General features: G+C 43.8%; 1 protein-coding gene across 1 annotated transcript in view; it reads left to right on the top strand.

Moving 5' to 3' along the window:
- ASTN2 (astrotactin 2) overlaps window positions 1–25,608 on the top strand; it is a 1,259,674-nt gene that overhangs the window by 878,401 nt on the left and 355,665 nt on the right. The window contains exon 18 of the mRNA XM_042780380.1: window positions 1,577–1,756. Coding sequence (XP_042636314.1) covers window positions 1,577–1,756 — 180 coding nt within the window. The remainder of the gene's footprint in view (window positions 1–1,576; window positions 1,757–25,608) is intronic.

Consider the following 25,608-nt stretch of genomic DNA (forward strand, 5'->3'; position numbering starts at 1 on the left):
CTGAAAACCTGCTTGTAAATCAAATGCTGGCAAATTGGAGCTCATTTTTAATGTTGGAGAGGAGCTTGATCATTTACATTTTACTTTGACACGGCACAAATTCGGTTCTTGTAATCATCACTGTCTATGTGCCTGCCATGTCCCAAGAACTGTGCTGGGCTGGGGCTGCGGGGGCTCAGGGAGGACAGGTACAGATTAATAAACAAATGAGACAGAGCTTCTGCCATCAAGGGGGTGCATGTTGTAGGGGCAGGAGGGTGTGAAAGGCTGCCTAGGGAAGGGATAATTCCCAGGTCCATGAACTATAGGTGTAACTCAGGGACGCAGTTCAGGCAGAGGGTGGTGTGTGCGTGTGCGTGTGCGTGTGTGTGTGTGTGTGTTGACGGTGTGGAGGGTGTGAGTGAGGAATGGGTGATGGAGATCACAGGTCCCACTCAAGAGAAGTAAGGAAACTGATTTGATTAGAGCTGAAGAATGGTGTGGATGGCTTGTGGGAGATGACTTTGAGGCCTTGAACGCCCAGTTAAGGACCTTGGGCCCAGGGGGAGCCCAGGAACCTTTCATGCTTGCGGAAGAATAGCTTTGTCATGAGCTGGTTTGAGGAAGGAGAGGGAAGGGGCACAGCCATGACTGAGTGATGGTGTGCTGGCCCCATGCTGGTGCTGAAGCCTTACAGGCCTCCTTAGTGTAGGATTAGAAGGAAATACAGCAGCAAAGGGGAGCTCTGGTAGCATAGTACCTAAGGCTAACCAGAAGGCTGGTGGTTCAAACTCACGAGCCACTCCTTGGAAGGAAGATTGGCCAATCTGCTTCCACAATCAACTTCCATAGTGATACCTCCTTGCAAACCCAAGGAGGGGTCGCTATGAGTTGGGTCCAACTCGATGGCACATAACAACAGCAGCAGCAGCAGCAAAGAGGCTCTTGGCGATCTAGGGAGAGAACATACCTGCTTTAGGAAGGCAACAGCAGAGACAGAAAGGGAAGAGATCTTACAGGAAGTGAAGCCAGGGATCAGATCTGTGGACTAGGCGAATGATGGCACCAGGACTCCACAATAAAAAGGAACAACCCAAGCCCTGATTTGGTTTGTTTTGTTGGTACAGTGGAAAGAGCATGGGAAGGAAGACAGGATTGGGTTTGAATCCCAGCTCCTTTGGCTGGAGGACCTAGGCAAGTCGTTAACTCTCTCTGAGATCTGACTTGCCTATCTGCATAATGGGGTTTGTTGTGGATAAGCTTAAATTAGACGATGTGGGTGAAGCTTCTAGCAGAATGCCTGGTACACATTAGTTCCTCAGCAGATACTAGCTTTGGCTTCCCAGTTGTGACTTTCAAGACCCTAATGGTCTAGGTCACCAAGTTTTAGGCCTTCCACTCACCAGTTCTCTCTTGGGTAAAGTCTTATGTATCCACCAGAGAGAGGACGTTTTTAATATGTAAGGAGGGGAATGATGTACACACACATTTGGACTAGTGTAGCCACAGGGGACAAGCTCAAAAGGGCCTGCTGCCCTTTAACTTTGTGGCCACCACCATCCCAATTCTGATACCTCCTCGTGCTCTTCCCTGCCAGAGTTCACCAATGTCCTCAAGATCCTGACCAAGGAGAGCAGTCGGGACGAGCTGTTGTCCTTCATCCAGCACTATGGCTCCCACTACATCGCAGAGGCACTTTATGGCTCAGAGCTCACCTGCATCATCCATTTCCCCAGCAAGAAGGTCCAGCAACAGCTGTGGCTCCAGTATCAGAAAGGTAAGCCTGGAGAGCTTGCTGGAGGTGGTGGCCAGGTGTGATGTAGAGGTAAGGATGCTGGTGAGATAACTGACCTCCCTTGGATCTAAATCCTGGCTCTGCCATGTCCAAGCTGTGTGTCCCCTCTCTGGGCTTCAGTCTCACCATGGGGAAGATGAAGTGGTCATACACACTGATTTTCAGGAACCGTTCAGTTCAGGCATTTTCAGAGTTGGTGCTCTGGACTCCAGAATTCTGCCCTGTCACAGCAGCCTCTTTATTTTTCATCCTGGAGGGGGAGTGGGAGCAGTGGTGGTGGTGGTGTCTCTTTGACACTTTTTTCTCTCCAGGCTTCTTGGGAGAACCCAAGAAGGACCCTGGGTTCTTCTGGAAGGGTATCCACATGTCTGGCGGGGGCTGTTTCTAGGCTGTCCCATGGAAAGGCTTTTATGCTCAGGGAGGGTCACCAGATCTTATTTCCCTCTGATTCTCAGCTGTTATCAGAATTGCAGTCTCCAGACCTGGTGCAGGACACCAGTCTTAGGCAAGTCATACCCTTCCTACCACAGTTTTCCCTTCCTGTGGCATGGGCATTTCAGTAGCTCTTCTTGTCTACCTCCCACATGAAAGACACATGGTTTCTGTGACAGCATTTTGAGAAAGTTAGGAATATTGTACATGTGTATACATGCATTCTTAATAGATCCATGTATTCATGCCCCCATTTCACATATGAGAAAGTGAGTCTCCTATGTGCCAAGTCAGGTACCCCCAGGCACACAGATGCTAACTAGCAAGGCCAGGGCAGGACTGAAGACTGGCCGGATGCAAATGCTCAGGTTCTTCCCTCTTTCAAATAGACTGGATTATTTCCTATTATTGTTATTACTGTTATCACCAATTTACTTAAAAAGAAAGACCCTTGGTTGAGGGAAAGGGTGAGGAGAGATGTTAAAAACTTGTTTCCTCTTATTCATACGGCTGAGCTCTATGTAACTCAGTTCCTCCCCAGGTTTATCTATCCTCAGGGACTAAACCAACTTTAATCATAAAACCACAGAACATGGGTGCCAGAAGTGGCCTTAGGGCTCTCATTAAACTCAGGGTTCCATTTCACTGTAGGAAAAACTAAAACCCCAAGGAGAGAAGGAGACTTGCTCCAAGTCCAAGGGCCAAGACAGCATCGAGATACTCCCCACACTCCAGCAAGGGCTCTCCATGCAGTCACACATTCTGACTACATCAAGCACCCAGCCCACCTACCTCTGCCTCTCCAGAGCCCTGCCTCGTGCCCCTCAGGGCCATGGACCCCAAGTCATGGTTTTGTACCTTCCTGCCTCTTGTGTGCAACTGCATGGGGCACAGGGTGGTTTATAAGCACAGGAGACATAATTGAGTTGTCTGGAAATAGCTCCGTTTTATGGCTATGACAATGACGGTCTTTAAGGAAGTGCATTAAATCAATAGAAGTCCCATTGTGCTACCATATAAATAATGTGACACATCATTAAACAGGGCAGTAAGCTTCAGGACTTTGAAGTAATGCAATTAGGTTATGTTTATAAGAACCCTGCGATCGCTGGCTGGGGCCGTTGAACTAATTTGCCTCATCCCACATTTGGAGCCTGGGACACCACTCTGGTGACAAATGTCACCCCCATCTCCCTTCTTAGGAGCTCTGGTGGCCTAGTGCCTAAGGCATTTGACTGCTAACCAGAAGGCTTGCAGTTCAAACCCACCTGCCTCCAGGCCTTTGACTCTTTCACTCCAGAAACATCTCGTTCCTTATAAAGTCGATTCACAGAATCTGTTACAAGTAATATGGGGAAGGGGGTGTGGAAAGAATGCTGGAAAGTATCTGGGACCTCTCTGTTCAAGGTCTGCTTGGCCACAAACTTGCAAGGTAAATAGGGAATGGTAAATTTTCCTCTCTGGGCTTATAGTATAAAAGACCTTTTTTTTTTTTTTTTTTTTAAATCCCTTCCCCTATCCATGTTCACTCCCAAGAAAAGCATAAGGTAGTGACCTTCAGGACAGATTGCGGTCAATTTAAACATTCCCTGTTTGTTTCTTCTGCCCTGTGTCTACCTGCTGTGACACCCAGAGTCTATTATTGCACACTCTGGTTTGATTGATTTATTTAACTTGGGAGTGATGCTAGGGAGAAGCTGGGAATTTGCTCCTACAGAATGGAATGAACTCTTTGGACTCAGAGGTAGTTGCCATCCCTTCTCTCTCCAGGCATGAGTGGTGTGCCATTGACATCTGGTCCAGAAGGGCCCATGAAGAACTAGGTCAGACTGAATCTGGGTTTGGAGGCTGATAACTCTGGGGGCAGAGCTTGGGGGAAGAGGAGAGAGAGCCGAGCACTGGAATCTGACAGACAGGATTTCAAGCCCTGACACCTCTTCTTAACAGTCAGCCACATAGTCATGGGCAAAGTAACTTCTGAACCTCAATGTCCTGTGTGAAATGAGGGACCATAGTTCTCTTGCGTGACTTTTGGAAGGATGAATGGAGATAATGCAATTAAAATGCAGAGCATGTTTTGTTGTTGTTGTTGTTGTTATGTGCCGTCGAGTCATCTCCGACTCATAGCAGCCCCTCCTTGGGTTTCTGAGGCAGTATCACTATGGATGTAGATTGCCCAACCTTCCTTCCAAGGAGTGGCTGGTGGGTTTGAACTGCCAACCTTCTGGTTAACAGTCAATTGCAAACAGTAGCTTAAAATACAACCAAAATTGTGGGCATCAGCTGAAGATTCTAGCTCTGGTTCCGACCCTTCTTGACATGGGACCTCTCTATGAACCACATATGTCACAAGAACAGGACAATTCCTGTGAATGTCTTTTCAAGCTGGAGAGGGTGAGAACTCCAGCATTCTTTGAAATCTTCATTTAGCCACAGTCAGTGGACAAGTTTCTTCTGGTTTGGAAGGACCAAGGCTGGAAGAGGTGGCCAGGGAGAAGAGATCAACTAAGGTATGCATGGCAAACATGGCCTTTGGGCAGCCCTTCACAGCTCATAAATGGCCTTCCTTCGATCCTCCCATCAAAGAAGGCAAGGCTTCTCACTTCTCATTTACAGAAGGAGAACTGTGGCCCAGACCAGGAAAGGGGCTTATTAGGTCACAGAGTTTATTTTATTGAAGGAGACCGTGTTTGAATCCCTACCTGAGCCCCAGTGCTTCCTTCACCCAGGATCCAAAGTCCCCAGACATTAGAACCAAATGTCCCACCCTTTCCAAGTTTACTAACACCAAGAGCCTGGCTGCTGTCACAATCTGGGGCAGCCTCTGGAAATTGCTAGAAAGCCAAGGGAGGTGGAGTAAACGTGTCTGACTGAAACATCTCCCAGAGGAGGTTTATTTTACTCTCATTCCCTGAGTGCTTCCAAGTGTGCCTCATGCAGGGGAAAGCCACATTTATCATTCATTAATTCTTTGGTGAACTGAACATTTCCTGAGTGGTTCCTCTTGGCCAGCCCCTGTGCCAGGTGTTGGAATACAGCAGTGAATAAGACACAGATTCTGCCCCCAACTTGTTCATTTCTAGCCTGTCTTAGCTGGCGCACATTCTTCATTTTTGTCAGCCTTTTTTTTTTTTTTTTTTTTTCCTTTTAATCCACTGGTTAACTGCTGGGAAAGGGGAGGGAGTTGGCACATGGTAGTGAACCCTTTTGCTATCATTCAACTGCCCATAGCTTTCAATTCGGTGTCATCCTCATCAATTGGGAGTGGCTGTCTAGAGCACAATATGGAGAATTCCAACAAGTCATTGGGATGTCTGGAAAAGAGAGCTGTGATCAACTAGCAATGCCTACCCTGGATGCAGAGAGGAGTGGTGGGCCATAGCCCATGCATTTTCTTCCCTGCAATAGGGCAAAATAAAACTTAGAATAACAGACCCAGAGTCAGACACTGATTCCAGAGGGGCACTGGACATGCTAAGAAGCACTGGAAAGATCCAGGCAGGGAGACAGAGCTTTCTACCACAGGGGGGGATTCTGGTCTTTACACAAGTCTGAAGGGCCCTGGAGCACGGGGCAGGGCAATTAGATGAAGCCTGGCAGAAGAGCTGGGACTTAGGAGGCAACTTGAGTAGCAGAAGTCATCCTGGACCTCCAAATCCCAGGCCTGGTTAGCATGGAAACGGTTCAGCCTATCCTTTAACCCATCACCTTGGCCCCAAGGCCACGCCCCAAGCACTGTGTGAAATTTTGACTCTCTTGACCCAGTTATATCCTTACACTACACACTGCTGTGCTCTTGGTAAGCCTGTGTTTTGAGTCTTTCTCCCATTTGGGGCTCCACTTCTTGACTTGATATTCACACTCTCTTCCTAGGTGTAACTTTGAAACATTATATATTATGTATATTATATATTACATTTATATTATGATTAAGGCTCTCTGTATCAAGGTGCACTTTCTCTGGCTACCTTGGATAAAGACTTCTTCATGTAGAGATAAAACACCAGCTTTGCAGTCAGATGAACCTGCGTTCAAATCCCAGCTTTACCACTTATCAGTTATGTGATCTCAGACAGTTGCTTCACTCTCCTATATGCACAACACAGGGTCATTGTTTGAACTGAATGAGAGTAAGCAGATTGAATGATGGATTGGGTTGAACACCTAATTGGACCTCCTCTCTGTGGCTGGCACATCCACTTGGGGTTCTGTGTCCCTGCATATATGTATGGGTGTGATAATAAATGGCTGCTCATTTGTCATCTCCTGTTACCTTTAATTTACCCTGGGAGGTTAGGGATGGGTGCAGCAGCATTTGCTAGTCTGGTAGGTTTCCTGAATTTTCAGTGGCTTTCTTTTTCACAGAGGAAATGACTGTGGAAGGGGAAAGTGTGTATGTGAAGGAGTCGGTCATTCCATGCATGTTGTGTGTGTGTGTGTGTGTGTGTGAGAGAGTGAGAAAGAAGGAGAACGAGGGAGGCAGAGACAGAAAAACAAAGAGGGATAGACAAAGATAAAATGAAATCCACAAAGAGAAATGGGGAGACAGAAAGTCTATGAAAGAGAATGTGCAATTAATATGCCTTTTTTCAAGTTTAGAGACTGAGTGACCTCCGTGAAAGGATGTTTTCCTTGCGAAGGTTGCACTGCTCTTGAGTTAAGATGAGGAGAACCCACGGCATAGAGATATCCCCACAGATAAATGCCTGTCACTACCTTTAAAAGGTGTTTTATCTCCATTATAATTTCCCAAGACTGTCCAAGGGAATGAATTTCCGCATTTCCATTTGAATTGCAATGCACTTTTGAATGTCAGCTGAAATATTCCTAGGCTACTTTTTAAAGGCATTTGGTTGTTTGAAAGGCAGCCCTAGGGTTGAGGGTTAGGGGAGAAGGGAAAAATATAGTCAAATGTCCCCTTCTTTTGTGAGAACAGGTGTGGCCAAGGGGCTGATGTGAATTCTCTGGGGCTTTCAGTCCCTTGAGGGAACTGGCTTCAAAGACAGCTGCAGCTATTCCAGGGGGCCGCCTGTGAGCTGAGCTGCCACCTGCAGAGGTTAAGTTGTACTTCCCTAGTGGTGTAATGACCTGAGGACGTTTTTCAGCTCCCTTCTTGTTTGACCTTTCAGAACGTTTCACAGAGTTGACCGCTTCCTGCCTGAGGCACTTTCTGTGTTTGCTTCCATTAATACCAAATTTCCTACCTCCCTCTCGCCCATCCTTCTTTCTGCTTTGCAGGCTCACCCACCTCTTCTACCAAATCCCTGATGTTGCTCTCTCACTTGGCCCGCTTCTATAGCCCCTCTTCCTAGACTGTCTCCATGGCGAATCACAGCTACTCTGTTTCACCACGTCTACACTGATGACTCCCAGTTTATAGTGCCACTTTTCATCTTCTGATATTTGCTATCATGCTGTCTCCCTTGCCTGTCCAAACCTCACCCCCCACGCCCAGCCCCCTGTCTCATGCCAATCCCATGCACAACGATCCTTAGAGTTTTCATTGGTTGATTTTTGGAACTCAGTCGTCAGGCCTTTCTTCCTAGTGTGGAAGCGCTGCCCACAGCTGGCGGGCAGAGCAGCACAGACGCCTCCGCTGTTGGAAGGGTGGTCGCTGCGCATGAAGTGCACCAGCCAGGAATCAAACCAGGTCTTTTCTGTTTCAGTGAAAAGCATCATTTTCTGTCTAGAGACAAAGCAGGAAAACGGAGTCATTCTCACCCTTCCCCTCTCCCTTGTTGCCTCTCTATTTCCAAATCATCCCATGTCCTATCAATTCCCAAATAGTTCCTCAGTTTGCCCACTTCTTTCCATCTCGCTGCTGTGGCCCTAGCCGGAGCCTCCTCACCACTTGCCTGACTGCCTGGTCTCTCTGCGGCCTCTCCAGCTCCCTTCAATCCGAAGCACACAGCTTCTCTGAAATGAAGGAGCCGTCATCACATTCTTGAGCTGAAAGCCCCTCGGTGCCTTATCATTGCCCTGAGGATAATTTCCAAACTCCTTCCCTTCCTGTCAAGGCCCTGTCTGGTCTCATCTGTCCTCAGCCACCTCGTCAGCCCCGTCTCCCCTCTTGCTCTGCCTTTCAGCCATACTGACCTTCCCTCAGGTGCTAGAACAAGCCACAGACAAGCAACTGCACTTCTACTTTTTTGGTCTAAATCACTTCAGATCTCAGCTCAAATGTCATTTCCTCGTGAAGCCTTTCAAGAAGCCTCAGGCTAGGACAGACCCCTCTGTCACATTCTCTCCTTGAATATTCCTTGGCTACCTATTACTAACATCAGTTTATAAATTCACATTCATTACTGTGTTTGTTTGATTTGTGCCTATCTCTCCCTTGTTGTTGTTGTTGTTGTTGTTGTTTGCCCTCGAGTCGGCCCCGACTCATAGCGACCCCTCCTTGGGTTTCCGAGGCAGTATCACTACGGAAGTAGGATTGCCCAACCTTCCTGGTGGCTAAAACACTTGAGTGGTTAAAACATTCGGCTGCTAACTAAAAGGTCTGCAGTTTGAACCAGCAGCCGCTTTGAGGGAGAAAGATGGGGCAGTCTATTTCCATAACAATTTATATTCTTGGAAACCCTATGGGGCAGTTCTACTCTGCCCTATAGGGTTGCTATGAGTTGGAATCAACTCCACACAATGGGTTTGGCTTTTTTGGTTTTCTCCATTGCTAGACAATAAGCTGCACAAACGCAGGGACCACGTCCGCTTGGCTAAGTGCTGTGGTGTAAAGTCTGGCCAGTGACTGGCCTATAGGTACTGTTCACTAATAGTGGTTGAAATGAATGAGCAGATGAATCAGCACTACTGGGAGGATCATCCGTGCTGAAGCATTATGGGCAAAGTCCTGTTTGTCTGCGTTGGTGTTTTAGTTGCCAATAAAGGTTCCATAGCTTTCCTGCAGCCTTAAGGGGTTCTAAGCACTTTGTTGGCGTCTGGGAACCCTGGCTTTGGGTTCAGATATACCCGGCTTCTCCATTTACTGTGTGACCCCACTTCCATCACTTCTGAGCATCACTCTCCTTAGCCAAAACATGGGCTAAAGATCCCAGCCTGGCCGTGTGTTGGCTTGTGCTAGTTAGTCTCTGCTCCCTAGCATGTTGGTGGGAGTTCACTACATATCCTTTCCCCTCCCCTCACACTTCGGCTTCCTTGCCTCTTCTGTCCTGCTCTGTGTAGGGAGTGTCTTGGAGAGAGAAGGGAGTGGGGACTGTCTTAGAGAGAGAAGGGAGACCAGAGGAGGTTAAATACAAGCTGGGCATTGTAGCCTGCAGCACACAGAGAAGAGTGCCAGCTTACTCCTCCTCAGAACTTTGCAAAAAGACGATACGGGGTCATTAAACACAAATAGGCTCATGAGACTGCCGTTTCCACCAGATGAGATTACCAAAAACAGCATTTGTTCCTGGATTTAGATTGAGTCCATCTGGAATAGACCATCCTGGTCTTTTTCCTTTTGGTGTGCACCAGGAATAACAATCCTTTGCTTGTGCTCAGTGCGGTGCTTCGCACAAAACACTTTCATGTCCATTATTTCATCCGATTTACTCCTCACAAGTCTGTAAGGTAAACATTATTATCTGCATTTCATGCTTGATGAAACTGAAGCTCAGGGAGGTGGGGTGACTTGTTGGGGCTCACACCGGGAAGCTTGGCAGAGCAGGGATTTGAACCCAGGTTGCTTTAATCACAAAGTCAGTACTCATCCGACTACCCCACAGCAGCCTCAGAGAGCTCTTTTAGATGTTGGCATCAAACCCAAGGAAACCATTTGCTCTCCTGTTCTGTTTCTCTTATCCATAGTTAAAAGACCTGAGGAAAGCTAAGACTCAGAGTTAGGTGTGCAACTTGGTGCCAGGATGGAAATAATCTCTTCACCCACCAAAACCCCTCCCCACAATTGCTTCCCAAACCATGTGAGGTAAAGCCAAACTAAAAAGTCAAAGCTAGAAGAGGCCTCTGTTATCACCTAGCCAGACCCGAGTTTCGTTTCATGGGCCAGTTATGATCGGGTGGAATAGGACTGCCTGGAACTCTGTGTTCAAAGAGATCCTGGGTCAGGACCAGGCTCAGTGGGAGAGAATGCACTAATTGCTCAGCCATGTCTGTCATGAATAGAAAGTGGTGACTCATCTCCTAGGCGTTTTTCGTTCCCATTCTAGGCTAGCTGGTTCTATTCTACAGATGGGACAGTTGAGGAAAACTTATATAATCAATTAGAATCTGCATATACAAAGGGGGAAATTTAGTAAGCAGCTAGGAGCATTTGGGTCTCCCCAGCCCTGAACATTTAAAGCAAATTCAAAAACTCCACGTCACCATTCATACTCACAGATGGCAGGGTCACTGGTTTGGCAGACTGCCCATCTTATTTCAAGGAACGCACACACACATGCACACACACAAATACATTATCACCCAAAGCATGGGAGACTCTCTGCATTGCCTTTCTTAGAGGCAGCCACAAGAGGCTGACACTGTTATAAACAAGTCACACTGATTCTACCCAAACTAGGGCCAAAGACACTCACCCCCTGTCATAGTTCCAATAAAGGGAGGCAAGGGTTGAGGGAGCAGGACGGTTAGATAGGGTCCTTCTCTCGGCAATCTTGTCCTAAGAATGTGGAATTCCACCAGAGATGAATACGGGCCTGTGTTGTCGCTCTGTCTTCAGATGCTTAGTGAGAAGAGAATGGTCAGGAAGGAACACAGATACACAGACTGAAGCTTTGGCTCGACCCTGCCCCCACGTCTAACCTGCCAGCCTCACATTAGCCTCACACACAGAGTTCTCTGAGATACCACACCGAAAGGTCCTTCCTTCCCCTTTTGTTTCTCATTTCTTTCTTTCCTCCCTTCTCACCCCTTCATTATCTCACACTAATGCTTTGAGCCCTTAATAAAGGCTCTGTAGTTGGTTACCAGGGGTGGGAGGGGAGGAGAGGGAACACTGCAAAAATAAATAAGCTCTCTGTATAAATAAATAAATAAAAGCCCTGTCCAAGGTGCTAAGGATGCCAAGGTAAACCAGACTCAGTCCCTGCTGTCATCAAATGGGAAAGACTAATGGGTAAACAGATAATTACAACCCTCTGACAAGTGTTGCAGCAGAGGCAAGCAGAGGTGCATGTTTTAAAGGAGCAGGCAGTACACTGTGAGGAAGGCATCTAACCCAGCCTGTGGTGGCTGGGAAGATTCCTTGGAGAAGATGTCCAAGCAAAGCCTTAGAGAATGAGTGGGCATTTGCCATCTGGAAAGAGAGAGAGAAAGGGGATTCCAGGCAAGGGAACATGGGATATAAAGCTGGTTATATAGGAAAGCCGGTACTTTTGGAGAATGCTAAGTCCTTTGGAACCAGTTAGGAACAGTGGTGCCTGGGTCCTCTTAGCTACCCAGTTGCTCCTGAGAGATTCCATTGGCTTCTTGGCTATGTCTTTGCCTGTCTTTGTGTCTCAGTCTCCCTAGTAATTAGAGAAACTGTCATTGCCTCTGTCCACAGCTGAAAACTCATGCGTAGGAGATGGTGAATATCCAAATGTGTCAAGTGAAGACAAGGGCCAGCTTGGGGGTACCTGGGAATTATTTAGATGAACATCTGGAACTTATAGAGTTGCTATAAAGATGATAGGAGAGCATGTGATTAATTGACCCATAATAGGAACTCAGTGCATGTAAGTCATTGTGGCCGCCGCCTCCTTAACAAAGGTGTAAGTTTCCAATAAATAACAACACACATATAAGGCTATGTGTGACTCTTGTCTCCCAGCAGCCATATGTATGACTTAGAGCAAGGCTTTTTGGTTCCCTGAGCCTCAATTTCTTTACCTTTAAAATGGGTGTAACAATGCTTGCTTCACAGTATTGTTGTGAGAATTAAATGAAACAATGTGCATAAAGTGCTTATTATATGCACTTTGCATATGCATAGTGCATATGCACTAGGAGACATTAGCTGATATAATCATTCATTATTATTATTATGAGACAGAATTATGTCAGTGATAACAATGATTATAATAGTTTTCCAAAACAAAAAAAAAGCATAGTGATACGACTCGTTCCAGTCCTGGGCCCAGGAGTCTAAGCTTTAAGCCCTCTTCTAAAGCCAGTCATGGGTTAGATGTTTGCAGAGCTGGACACCAAACTGATAGTGGTCAAGAAAAATGTGTTAGAGTTGGGGGCAATGTAAAAGAGGGCAACGATGACCTCCATGTGTCGAGTTCCTTCCATGGGTCAAATAACCACGTGATCTCATATCTTCTCCATAACAACCTGTGAGGTCCAGAGTGTTATTTCCATCTTCCAAATGAGGAAATTGATCTGCTCAAGGTCACCTGACTGGCAAGAGACAGAGGCAGGATTCCATCCCAGGACAGTCTGACTCCAAAGTCCACTAATCCCTATTGCCTCCCTACAATAAAAGATACTATGTACTGAGAAACCACTGTAAGCCAGTGGTGTGATGGGAACTTCTTATATACAATTCATTTACTCTTCACAGTAACAGTTGGCATCTTTATGGCTAGGAAACTAAGATTCAGAAGAGTTCAGATGTATACCCACTCTTCACCTATTAGCTGTCTTGTTATCCGACATTTCACATTTACAACAGTGAAAAACTCTACTATCCGATTACTTGCACATTAACAACATGCGTGTGGCAGTAACGAAAGCTGGCTGTGATGGTTAAGGTTATGTGTCACCTTGGTTGGGCCATGATTCTTAGTGGTTTGGTAGTTATGTAATGATGTTATATAATGATCTTCAATTTTCACATAACACCAATTTTTGCATAACAACCTGGCCTTTGGAACCTAACCATGTTGATAAGTGAGGAGTGCGTGTAAACCCAAAGACACACATCTGGTAAGGGGTATTCTCTCTTCCCTTCTTTTTTCCATCTCTTCTTATCTAATCCTCTCATCACTTATTTAAGCACTCCAAAAAGAGTGTTCCTCCCAAGAGGCATTTCTCTTCCTCTTACAAAAGTTAGAAATTTTAGTCAGGAATAGTGAGAAAAGAGGTAGATCGTAGCTCCAGTCCTCGTCAATTCCTTACAGCAACCCTATGTAACAGCATAGAACTTCCCCATAGGGTTTCCGAGGCTATAATCTTCACAGGCACAGATCAGCAGGTCCTCTTCTCCCATGGAGCCACTGGTGGGTCTAAACCACCGAGCTTTTGTTTACCAGCCATGCTCTTCACCACTGTGACACCAGGGCTCCTGAAAGGAGGCAGAGCCAGCCTGATTCAAGCCTGCTTGATGCAAGCCAGCTGGCTCTTGTTGCCTAGCAACACTATAGCTCTGGGTCAGGATGCAGACTCTGAGCTAGGTCTTAAGAGATTGAGATCCACCGGGTTGGAGCTGCCTGGGTTGTTTTCATCAGACATGTCTACCCTAAACCCTGGGGGTTCCTCTTTAGGGTTCTAGGGTTTGCACCACTTCTGCTTACTCCCATTCCACAAGTACCCAGGGACATGGGATGCTCTTTTGGAGATCTTGACCCAAGAAGTTCCTCAAGTCTGGGACACCAGAATCACTGAAATTTACAATGAGACTGATTCTTAATTTGACACACTTATTAATACAGATGGGAAAATGGAGTTCCTGAGAGAAGCAGCACCTTACTCAAAACCAAAAACAGGAACAACAGAACTCAAATCCATTGCCATGGAATCAACTGACTCAAAAATCTGTGACAGATTCGGGACTCCATCTGGCTCCGTCCCACCCTCTTGCACCCATGGAGGTGTGTTGAGAGGCCCTTCAAGAGACCATGTGTCCAATGGTGTCTTTTATTTGGGAGGGAGGTGGATAAAGGTTTTCTTGAGCTATAATTCACATAACATACAACGGAAGGTATTTTTTCAGCTTTCTTTCCGAGGGGTGACTTTGCACCAAGACAAAGTTTGAATTGAGTCCAGAAGGGAACTAAACTTAACTATTTTATAGTTGAGATCATTTCTCTGAGGAAGAGCAAATCTACCTCTCAACCCCAGTCCATTTTTGTTGCAGCTAGACTTAGTGGTGCAGAGAGGCAGATGGTAGGAAGGGCAGGAAGCACAATAACATCTGGTGCTGAATGTGACCCAAAGTGCTCATAGGTATCAGTGTAGGAGCTAAGCTGCCCTTCTGTTTTATTCAGCTACAATGTTAGTGCCTACTATATTTTAGGCCCTATGATGGATGTTGTGGATGTAGCAGTATATTAGATGTTTCCCTGATTTCACAGCCTAGTCTGGGAGAAAGAAAAGTAACCAGGAAATTGCCATGTGGTAAGTGCTATTCTATCACTGCTGTGGAGTTGGATCCAACTCATAGTGATCCTTCCTTGGGTTTTGGAGGCAGTATCACTATGGAAGTAGATTGCCCAATCTTCCTTCCGAGGAGTGGCTGGTGGGTTTGAACAGCCAGCTTGAGTGAGGTTAGCACTCAAATGCCTAAGGCACCATGCTACCAGAGCTCCTAAAAAACTCACTGCCGTGGAGTCGGATCTGACTCATAACAACCCCTCCTTGGGTTTCCGAGGTGGTTATCACTATGCAAATAGATTGCCCAATCTTCCTTCCAAGGAGTGGCTGGTGGGTTTGAATCACCAGCCTTCTGGTTAGCAGTCAAATGCCCTAGGCACTACACCACCAGAGCTCCCATAAGTGCTATAAGACGTGTGGTGTGGTCACCTGACTCAAACAATGTGATGTGGTGGATCAAGACAGGCATTACATGAGATCTGAAGGAGGTAAGATTTTTTTTAAAATTATTATTATTTTTATTTTAAGAGCTTGTTTTACATTCAATGTAATGCATACATTTAGTTTCATTCCCCATTCGCCATGTCCAACCCTAACCCAGTCTCCTCCCCTCCCCACCCTATAACCCTCCCCCTGTGCCCCTCATATCTATGCACTCCTGTTTGTCCTGCATTTCCTCTATTTGAATGTTGGTCCTCTGGTGTTCCATGGTCTATTGCTCTAAGGGATGTATTACCATAGAGTATGTGGGTGCATCATGCTGGGTTGAGTGGTCTGTGTGTACATCTTATTAACTATTGGGCTGAGAGCCCACCTCTGGGGATAAGTTTTATTCCAGGCCCAGAATATATCCCATGACCATAGTATTGGGGGTCTCACCATACTCTATCTGACCGGTAATTCTGGTCATTATTGAGTTTGGATTTTGTTCCATATTTTTCCTCCCAGTCTATCCAGGATCTCTGGATTTGATCCTTTCCTGAGTGGTTGGTATTGGTAGCTGGGCACCATCTAGTTCTTCTGGTCTCCATGGCCATTATGTCCTAGGGCTGATTGCTTCTAAATGCCCTGATGTTTTGTTTTGTTTTTTCGCATTCTTCTTCACTTCTGACACTAGGAGACCTTTAGCTGCATCTTAGATGGCCACTTGAAAGCTTTTAAGACCCTAGCCACTACTCATCAGTTAGGATGTGGAGCAACACTTTTATGTATTTTGTTGTGCCAATTGAGTCTGCTGTCCCCAGTACTATGGTCCTGAGACAGTGGATCTATTGGCTCTCTCTCCCACAGTGTCTGGTTGTCTGTGAGGGATTACTCTGTCTGTCTTCTATTGTTTCTGTAAGGATTGCAGGTATTTTGTATCACTGGTGTCTGTGCAATATTAGCCTCAGCTGAATCTATCCTTGGTCTAGAGTATACTTCTGTTCACAGACCCCTGTCTGATCATTTCAGGTGTTTATATGTTTATTTGTATAGCCTAGTGTTTGGTGTTAATGGCAATGTGGTATTGTGGACACATTGGTTGGTATTAGCATCTGTCGTCTATCTCTGTGTGCACAATTTGGTGTCCTCCCATTTCCTAATGTTATCATGGTGGTGAGATATCTTTCCCGTATATCCCTCCCTCTATTCACGTCAGCATGTAGGCCCCAACTAGCCCGAAATTAATCCCTCCCCTTCCCTCCCCATCCCAGTAACCTACTAGGTGAGTTCCCTTTCCCAAGCAAACTCTTCTGTCTTTTTACAGTAATGGGCTCATATACTACTTGTCCAGGAGGTAAGATTTTGCCTAACAAAGGTGGACAGGAAGCAGGAAAGTGTTTCAGGTTGCAATAAAAGTAGGTACAAAAAAGGTCCTGAGACAAGGAAAATAAATGTAGATGAAGCAAAATGCTAGGGTGGGATGGGAGCAGTGGTTAGATAAATCTAGACATAGGCAGGAAACCAATCACTCTGTGACTTGTTGACCATGTTAAAGAATTTGTACTTTTACTAGGAGTGACTAGAGTTCATTTGAAGGTTTTATATACTTTTATTATTGGTGTTTGCATTTTACAATTTGACTGTGGCTGGTATGGGATGAGGCTTGAATTAGCTGAATGGGAAGTAGTATATGGAAATGCTAGACCAAAGTCAGGAAGATCAGTTAGGAATTTTAGAAGTGTTCCAGGAGACAAATAATAACAGCTGTAAATTTGGTAGCTATGAGGATGAAGAAAAGAATAAATGGCTATGAAAAATATTAAGTTGTTAGAATAAACAGAACTTCATTATTGAATGGTGGGTAAGGGGAGATGATTAGAGATGGTTCTAGGGTTCCGGAATTCAGTTACAGGATCTAAGCTGGTATTCCTTTGGTGGAACAAAAGAATAGGAGCAGATATGGAGGAGCTGAGTTCAGTTTTGTATACGCTGAGTGTAAGATCCCTAAGAGATAAACAATTGGCAACATCGAGTGGGCAACTAGATATATGCCAGTCTGGTGATCACCAGGGAAGTGAGACCTGAAAACTACAAGTCTGGGATCTAATGGCACAGGTAACTGAAGTCACAGAAGCCAAGATCTTCCAGAATAAACAAACCCTTCTGCAACTTGTTTCTAGAGAATTACTTGACCCTATCCACACCCAGCATTGTTTCTGACTTTTCATTTAGAGAGGGTTTATTTTGAATAAACACTGTCCTTGATGCTTACTTTTAGCCAGCTCAGCTTTTACTGATATAAAATGCTACAGGATGTTCACTGATATAAAATGCTACAGGATGTTCCTAGGCCTAGTCTATAGGAAGTAGGTTGGAGTTAATATCCCATTTCATCAAGGGGGAAAACAGGCACATGTGGCCACAGTCACTAGAGCAGAAGAAAAGAGAACATATTTCCCAGATTTTTATTTAATCATTTGCTGTCACTTAGCTAACTGAGGAGCTCCTTCCTTTTTAGGAGTTCTGGTAACATAGTGCCTAAGGCACTTGATTGCTAACCAGAAGGCTGGTGGTTCAAACCCACCACCCACTCCTCGGAAGGAAGGTTGGGCAACCTACTTCCATAGTGATACCCAAGTGATGCCTCAGAAACCCAAGGAGGGGTCCCTATGAGTCAGGGTTGACTCGACAGCAAACAACAACAAAGCTAACAATTAATTAACAGTCCAGGGTTTGTGTGCCTATTTTTGTTCCAGTTCTCTCAATGTATCAATATACAACCACCACTACTACTCTTTGAACTATGAGATTTTAACTTTATTTCCAATACATTTACAGAATCATTAAATTTGCCAAACAGATTTCAGATCCTTTGGGAAAAGGATGGAAATTTATTGTGTTTTTTAAGGTTAAATATTGAATGCCATTTTGATAACACATATTTTATTCATGTGCTTGCTCAGAAATTAAATTGGTAAGATTTGCATTTATGTTATTAAGTTTTCAATTCTACCGGTTCATTGTTGCCCTCCAATAGTATGATGGACCCCCCTTATATACACCTAACATTTGGTTCAGATGTTGAGACTGACATTGCCTCACTAACACCCAGAGGATACAGAAAGGATTATTACTCACATGTTGACACTTTCTCAGAGAGCAGAGGGGGCTCCCAATCAGGGCTAAAATGACCTGGAAGCAGGGAGAAGAGAATGGCTTAGCTTTTATGGGGGCAGGGGGCAGAGGCAGGAGTGGAGGGAAGGTTCCCACTTGCAGGCTGAGGTTTGTGTAGTTTGAACTTCCTCTTGGGATCAAAAGAGGGAGCACAGACTTTCTTTCCAGCTTGCCCAGATGTGTGGCAGAAGACAAAGGGGGAATGGTGGGACTTGAAAGCATCCAAGAAAAGGAGTCAGTCTTTATCACAAAGTTACATCAAGATTTCAAGGCTCATTTGGCACAGACTTTTAGGGGAAGCAATTTGATATTACTTCATGATTTTTAAAAGGTAGAAAATTTATTTCTGAGACAGTGATTCTCAGTAAAGAGATATATTAGAATATTGGGGAGGGGCGTCCATTTTCAAATTACATCTTCTTCCACCTCAACCCCACATCTAAGTCTCCAAGGAGATTCTAATCGATACTCTACTATCCACATAAGAATGACAGCTTCATTAAGCCATGGCTACTGATGAGAATGAGTGATGTGGTTTAGGGTGGGAAAAAAGAGAACCATTTGTATTATTATTTAAAGAACCATGGACAAATTATTTTAGACCTTTTAAATTTCTCTAATGCCTCTCAAGTAAAATAAAATTTTCACTCTTGGCCCTAAGCTTAGATCTTTGTTCATACAGTTTTCTTTACTTCCAAGGCTCTTCAGCATCCCACCCCACCCCCCCCAAAAAAAAACACCCACTGCCATCAATTCTAATTCATAGTGACCCTGTAGGACACAGTAGAACTGCCCCTTAGGGTTTCCAAGGCTGCAATTCTTTACAGAAACACACTGCCACGTCCTTCTCCTGCAGAGAAGCTTGTGGGTTTGAACTGCCAACCTTCTCGTTCGCTGCCTAGTACTCCACTGCACCACCAGGTGCAACCAATAAGACTAAGCTTGGTTGTCCTTTTGATGGTATCCCACAGGAACCTTAGGCTTTCTTCATTTTGTTTTGTTCTTTTTTCTGATTTATCCCTTTCCAAAAAAGTGTTCAGGTATTTGCCTTCAATCTCCCTAATTCTGTCTTGCACTGATTCAATTCTGCTCCTTTGCCTATTCAATGTCTTATCTATTTCTAAAAATTTAGTATTAATCTTTTGGATTTCTGTGTGTAGATTTTATATCATTTCTAAATTTTCATTTATTTTCATCATTTTGTTCTTGTATTGCCTTTCAAAATTGTTCTAGGGTTTTCTCCGTGTTTTCCTTGATCTGTCTCTCAATTCATTTAAGATACCTAAATATAATTCTTTAGAATTCCTTATCAGGGATTTCCAATGCTGCATCTTCCTCAGGGATGTGTTTTGGGTCTATATCCTGGTTCCTTGTTTCTCCTGCTTTATCTTGCTTCTTTGTGTGGACTGTGATGCTCTGTTGTCTCCAAGGCATTGTGATGTTTTTTGTGTTTATATTTAATCGGTGATTGTATGTTGAGTGACTTGCCCACAATTTTCGTTTTGTTTGTATGTTATCTACACAAGCAGGGTACTTTGCTCCTCTATTCACTAGTTGACAGCACTTATACACTCACCACCTGTCTCCCTTCCTGTTGTCGGCCTCTTGTATGTCCCTGCCAACCTTGGCAGAGCCTATTCTTAGGTCCCTGGAATCCTAATGAGAGTGCTATCACTTTAAAATCCAAAATGGCTACCACCTGTCAACATTCAAAATGGCTGCACCCTTGGTCACTTTAAATATCCAAAATGGCTGCTGGTTTTAAACATTCAAAGTGGCTGTGCCCTCCATCACTTTAAATATCCAAAATGGCTGCTGCATGTAAACAATCAAAATGGCTGCGCCCTCTGGACAGTGGAAAGTCAACAGCTCAGGTTGTCTCCCTCCTTACTATTTCCCTTCCTACTCATAGGCCACCAGTGCAGTCGTCCCTGCAGCCCTTGGTGACCAGGGCTGATCTTTAGGTCAATTTTCAGGTCCCAACACTTGGAAATATTCAGGCTGTTGGTCCCGTCAGAGTAGCTGACAGTCCGCAGCTCCAAATGTCTCTGTACTCACTGTTTTCCTTCAGGTTTTCCCACTAGTTGGTGCCCAATCCACTTCTGTATAGTTCCTTTCAAAGCTCAGGGCTCCATGATTATCTTCTGTATCTCGTCAATTGGTTTTTCTTTTCTTTGTTGAAGAGGGTCTGTGTCACTTGTCTGCATATTCCTCCATCTTACTGGAAGTCCTCTTCATTATATTTGTATCAATTGTTTACATACCTTATTTCCACAGCCACATCATACACTACCTGATTGCAGGATTCATGATTGATTCATCTTGGCATTCATTATTCATTTAAAACAAAAACACCCATTGCCTTTGAGTCTGTTCTGACTCCTGTTGACATCATAGGACAGAACTGCCCCACAGCATTTCCAAGGCTGAAATCTTTACAGCTCACTGCCCATCTTTCTCCCATAGAATGACTGGTGCATTTCAACTGCCAACCTTTCAGTTAGCAGCCAAGTACTTTATAATAACTCCATCACCAGAGTTCCTGTTTCACTCATACACCCATTGCTGGTAAGAATATACAGTAGATGTCTTTTATGTTTAGTAAGTGGATGACCACAAAATCTCCTATTTTAATATTGTGTGAAAATATTCAATTTGTCATTACCAGCTAAACTGAGTAAATCACCAAAACAAAATTCTGGCTGTGTCTGTATATGGAAAATGTACATTTTAACTTTCACATATACTCACACACACTCTTCATATTTTCAATCAAGATTTTCCTTTAGGGGCAAATGGACTCTCCTCACTAGCTTCCTATCATCCTTCTATCACAAAATAAGAGTGCCTTTTAAATATATTTAACCTACTGTAATTTCAAAATATATACCAGTTCTCAAAGTTCATGAAATGCTTGAGTCTGCTAAGTGTTTTACATTCATCCTGGGAGATCTGGTGGAGTAGTACCTAAGGCATTTGACTGCTAACCACTCCTTGGAAGGAAGACTGGGCAATGTACTTCCATAGAGATACTGCCTCAGAAACCCAAGGAGGGGTCGCTATGAGTTGGAATCAACTTGACAGCAGTGAATTTGGGCTGTTTTTTTTTTGGTTTTCTGTTCACAATAATGCACTAAAATGGGAAACAGTACTTTTGTATTACTAATGAGAAACTGAGGCTCAGAAGGGCTAAATGACTTAAAGGTCATAGAGATAAATGGGAGAACTCAGGCCTCCCTGCTTGTAAAGCTCGTTTTAGCCACCAGGTTAATACTACCTCCAGCCAAGAGTGAGATGAGTGGCTTATGTTTATTTTTGTAATTACTTCACCAAATGAATATTGATGAGGAGGAAAAATCTTTCAAAGCTAGCCATCTACAGGAATAGTTAAACATGTATGTTTTGGTGTTTTCATTTATAGCTTTTTTAACTTTGACCCTACTTCACCTCTCAAAATGAGTCAATATGCCATCCTAATTCCTTTAATCAGTTTAATTAAGTTAACTAACTGCTGTTGTTAGGTGCCGCTGAGTCAGTTCACAGCAATCTTATGTGCAACAGGAAGAAACACTGCTTGGTCCTATACCAGCCTCACAGTGGCTGCTATGCTCAAGCGCATTTTTGCAGCCACTGTGTCAATTTATCTCATAAGGGTCTTCCTCCTTTTCGCTGACCCTCATCTTTACCTTCTTCAGAGACTGGCCCCTCCTGATAACATGTCCCAAGTATGTGAGATAAAATCTCACCATCTTCAGCTTCTGGCTGTACTTCTTCCAGCACAGATTTGTTCATTCTTCTGGTAGTCCATAGTACTTTCAGTGTTCTTCACCAACATGACAACTCAAAAGCTTAGTCGTCCTTATTCATTGTCCAGTTTTCACACATTTATGAGGTGACTGAAAACATCATGGCTTGGGTTAGGCACACTTTAGTCTTCAAAGTGACATCTTTGCTTTAACACTTTAAAGAGGTCTTTTTGCAGCAGATGTGCCCAATGCAATACATTGTTTGATTTCTTGACTGCTGCTTCCATGTACATTGAATGTGGATCTAAGTCAAATGAAATCCTTAATAACTTCAATATTTTCTCCATTTATTATGTTGTTTACTGGTCCAGTTGTAAGCATTTCTGTTTTATGCTGAAGTGTAATCCATACTGAAGGCTGTAGTCTTTGAACTTCATCAGTAAGTGCTTCAAGTCCTCTTCATTTTCAGAAAGCAAGGTTGTATCTTCTGCCTATCACGGGTTATTAAGTTTTCCTCCAATTCTGATGCTGCATTATTCTTTACATAGTCTAGCTTCTCAGATTATTTGCCCAGCATAAAGGAGTAAATATGGTAAAAGGATACAACTATGATGTGCACCCTCCCTGATGTTAACCCATACAGTATCCCCTTGTTCTGTTCAAATGATTGCTTCTTGGTCTATGTACAGGTTCTTCATAAGCACAATTAAGTGTTCTGGAATTCCCATTCTTCTCAATGTTATCCATAATTTATAATGACCGACAAAGTTGAATGCCTTCGTGTAGTCAACAAAACAGATAAACATCTTTCTAGTATTCTTTCCTTTCAGGCAAAACCCATATGACATCAGTAATGATAGCCTTTGTTCCATGTCCTTTTCTGAATCCAGCTTGAATTTCTGGAAGTTCTCTGTCAATATACTGCTGCAACCATGTTTGAATTATCTTTAGCAAAATTTTACATGCATGTGATATTGATAGTTTGATAATTTCCACATTTTGTTGGGTCACTTTTCTTTGGAATGGGCACAAAAATACTGATCTCTTTTAGTCAATTGGCCAGGTCTTCCAAGTTTCTTGGCATAAATGAGTAAGTGCCCCAGCATGGCATCCATTTGTTGAAACATCTCAGTGGGTATCCCATCAACTCTTGAAGCCTTGTTTTTCACCAATGCCTTCAGTGTAGCTTGAATTTCTTCCTTCAGTATTATCAGTTCTCAATCGTATGCTATCTCCTGAAATGGTTGAAGGTCACCCAATTCTTTTTGGTACAGTGACTCTGTGTATTCCTTCCATCTTCTTTTGATGCTTCCTGCATCTTTCAATGTTCTGCCCGTAGAATTCTTCAACATTGCAACTCAAGGTTTATATTTTTTCTTTAGTTCTTCCAGCTTGAGAAATACCCATGTTCTTCCTTTTCGGTTTTTAACTCCAAGTCTGCACATTACATTAAACTTCTCAAGCTGCCCTTTGAAATCTTTACCTCTTTAAATTCATCATTTCTTCCATTCACTTTAGCTACTTTATGTTCAAGAGCAAGTTTCAGGGGCTTTTAGGTATTAGTGCTGGCTTTCCTAGTGGACTTTTTAATTAAGCAACCAAGTAATGCATAGTATTGCATCACCAGTGCAGGCCTGAAATCTCTCCTAACAGAGATATTAGAAGGGTCTGCATCAGCTCCCCATGAGGTGAAGGAAACCTTTGTCCCCTACAACATTTTTCTGAATTATGTACTTTTACATATATTATCCCATTTAATATCTTCTAATTCTCACAATAAACTGCTATTTCCTTTTAGTAGAGAAGGAAACTGTATCCAGCAAGGTGACAATGGCTAGAAAGTGACCTAAGGGTACAATACCAAAAAACAAACAAACAAACAAAAAAAAACCTCACTGCCGTGGAGTCGTACCCCACTCATGGTGACCCCTCCTTGGGTTTCCAAGGCACTATCACTATGGGAGTAGATTGCCCAACCTTCCTTCTGAGGAGTGGCTAGTGGGTCTGAACCACCAGCCTTCTGGTTAGCAGTCAGATGCCTTAGGCACTGCACCACCAGAGCTCCTAAGGGCACAATACTAGGAGCAGAGTGAACAACTGAGCCAAAGTAGAGTGATTCCAAAGTGTGGTTTCTTTCTACTTCTCTAGTGCTAACACAGTAACATTATAGCAAAGGCAATGCAAAACCATTGCAGTAAAGTTCAACAATTCTAGCTTCTTAACAAATTGCAATCATACAGTTAGAAGGGACTTTGGTGATTAGCCCAACCTCCTTAGTTTACAGGTAAGGAAACTGATGCACAGGAAGTGCTGATCACCTGATGTCACACTGTTAAGAGGTGGATCTATGATTCAGCCCCAGCCCTCATTCCAAATCCAATGACCTTCCCACTAGAATACACTGCCAGTCCCTTAGCTGCCTCAGTTCCTCCAGACTTGGCCAGGGCCCCATGAATATTAATGATAATGACAAGATAAAGCCATAGGTCTGGAGTGTAAGCAGTTTGCTAGACAGCCTCCACCCTCACCACTGCTCTGCTTGTAAAATTCACCCAGGCACCCACTGTTTCATAGCTATAATTTGTTCTGAGATTCTCTTGAGGGCTGCATGTCCTGAGTGCAAATTAGCATCCTAGTCAGGTGCAAGGTAAAGCACTGGGTCTCACACTAGGCAATGCCCTCCATTCCATTCCAACAGAGCTGGGTTACACTTCACTTTCAAGAGGCCAAAGCATCATAGCACTAGATTAAAAATATAATTACTTAAACATTGCTTGTTCACAAGGACACTGTAAGGTTCAAGCCAACTTTATCCTGCTGATTAGAATAATGGAGTATCTCTCTGCTGACCATCTCAGACTGGAATGTACTGGGACTGACCATCAATCATTCAGACATTGCCTACACCTGACCTTTGATGATGTCTAGAGCAATAAAATACTAGGTTTCAAATACTTAACACATAACTTATGAGAAAGCAGACACGTAAGTATCATTTATCAGTATTTACTTTTTATCTTCTGAACAACTGGCATAGTGTCTGCCCCACAGTAGGTGCTGAATATTGAATGAATGCATGCTGAATGAAATAGTCTATCCATCTCATCACTCCAAAACCTTGAACTCTATATATTAAAAGTAAGTAATTTTCTGTTAGTCTTTAGCTTTCCACATAAATTACAAAAGGGTTTGCCTATAAAGTCATTTGTCTAAAGGAAGAAGTTGTGCTAGGAAGACCCAATAGTTCTGGAGGGCCCACCACTTTAAGTCAATTAAATAACTAAGGACACACTGTGTATTACTGAAGTTAGTCCTCTGTAAAGCAGATTGGTAGGAACCAGGCATTTGGACAGATAATTGTGACACAGAATGATTTACACCCTAATAAAAATATAAACTAGGTAGAGATACAGCAGAAGGGAATAGCTGAGCAGATTCATCTGGAGACTTGTGGTTGGGAACAGGAAATGCTTGAGAAAATTTTGAATGCCAAGTAGGAACTTCTAAGACAGGTAAGAGGGAAGGTATTATTTGGCACAGCTAGACAGCCTCATGTCACCAAGCACGATCTTGATTAATTCAGAAGGATAACAACTGTATTTATCGAGTACCAACTGAATGTCAGTAACTGAGCTGAGTATTTTCACCTTCTTACATGCTCCTGGAGACAGGAGTCACAGTCCTCGTTTTCCAAGTGAAGAAATAAAGGCTCAGAAGGGTGAAATGACCTATCCAAGGCCACAAAGCTCATAAAATGGAGTGATACCTGAGCCATACTGTAGTCCAGTAGTTACCAGAAAGTGT

Source organism: Orycteropus afer, unplaced genomic scaffold (assembly GCF_000298275.1).
Source record: "Orycteropus afer afer isolate SDZICR_OR568_19922 unplaced genomic scaffold, OryAfe1.0 scaffold00037, whole genome shotgun sequence".
Lineage (NCBI taxonomy): Eukaryota > Metazoa > Chordata > Mammalia > Tubulidentata > Orycteropodidae > Orycteropus > Orycteropus afer.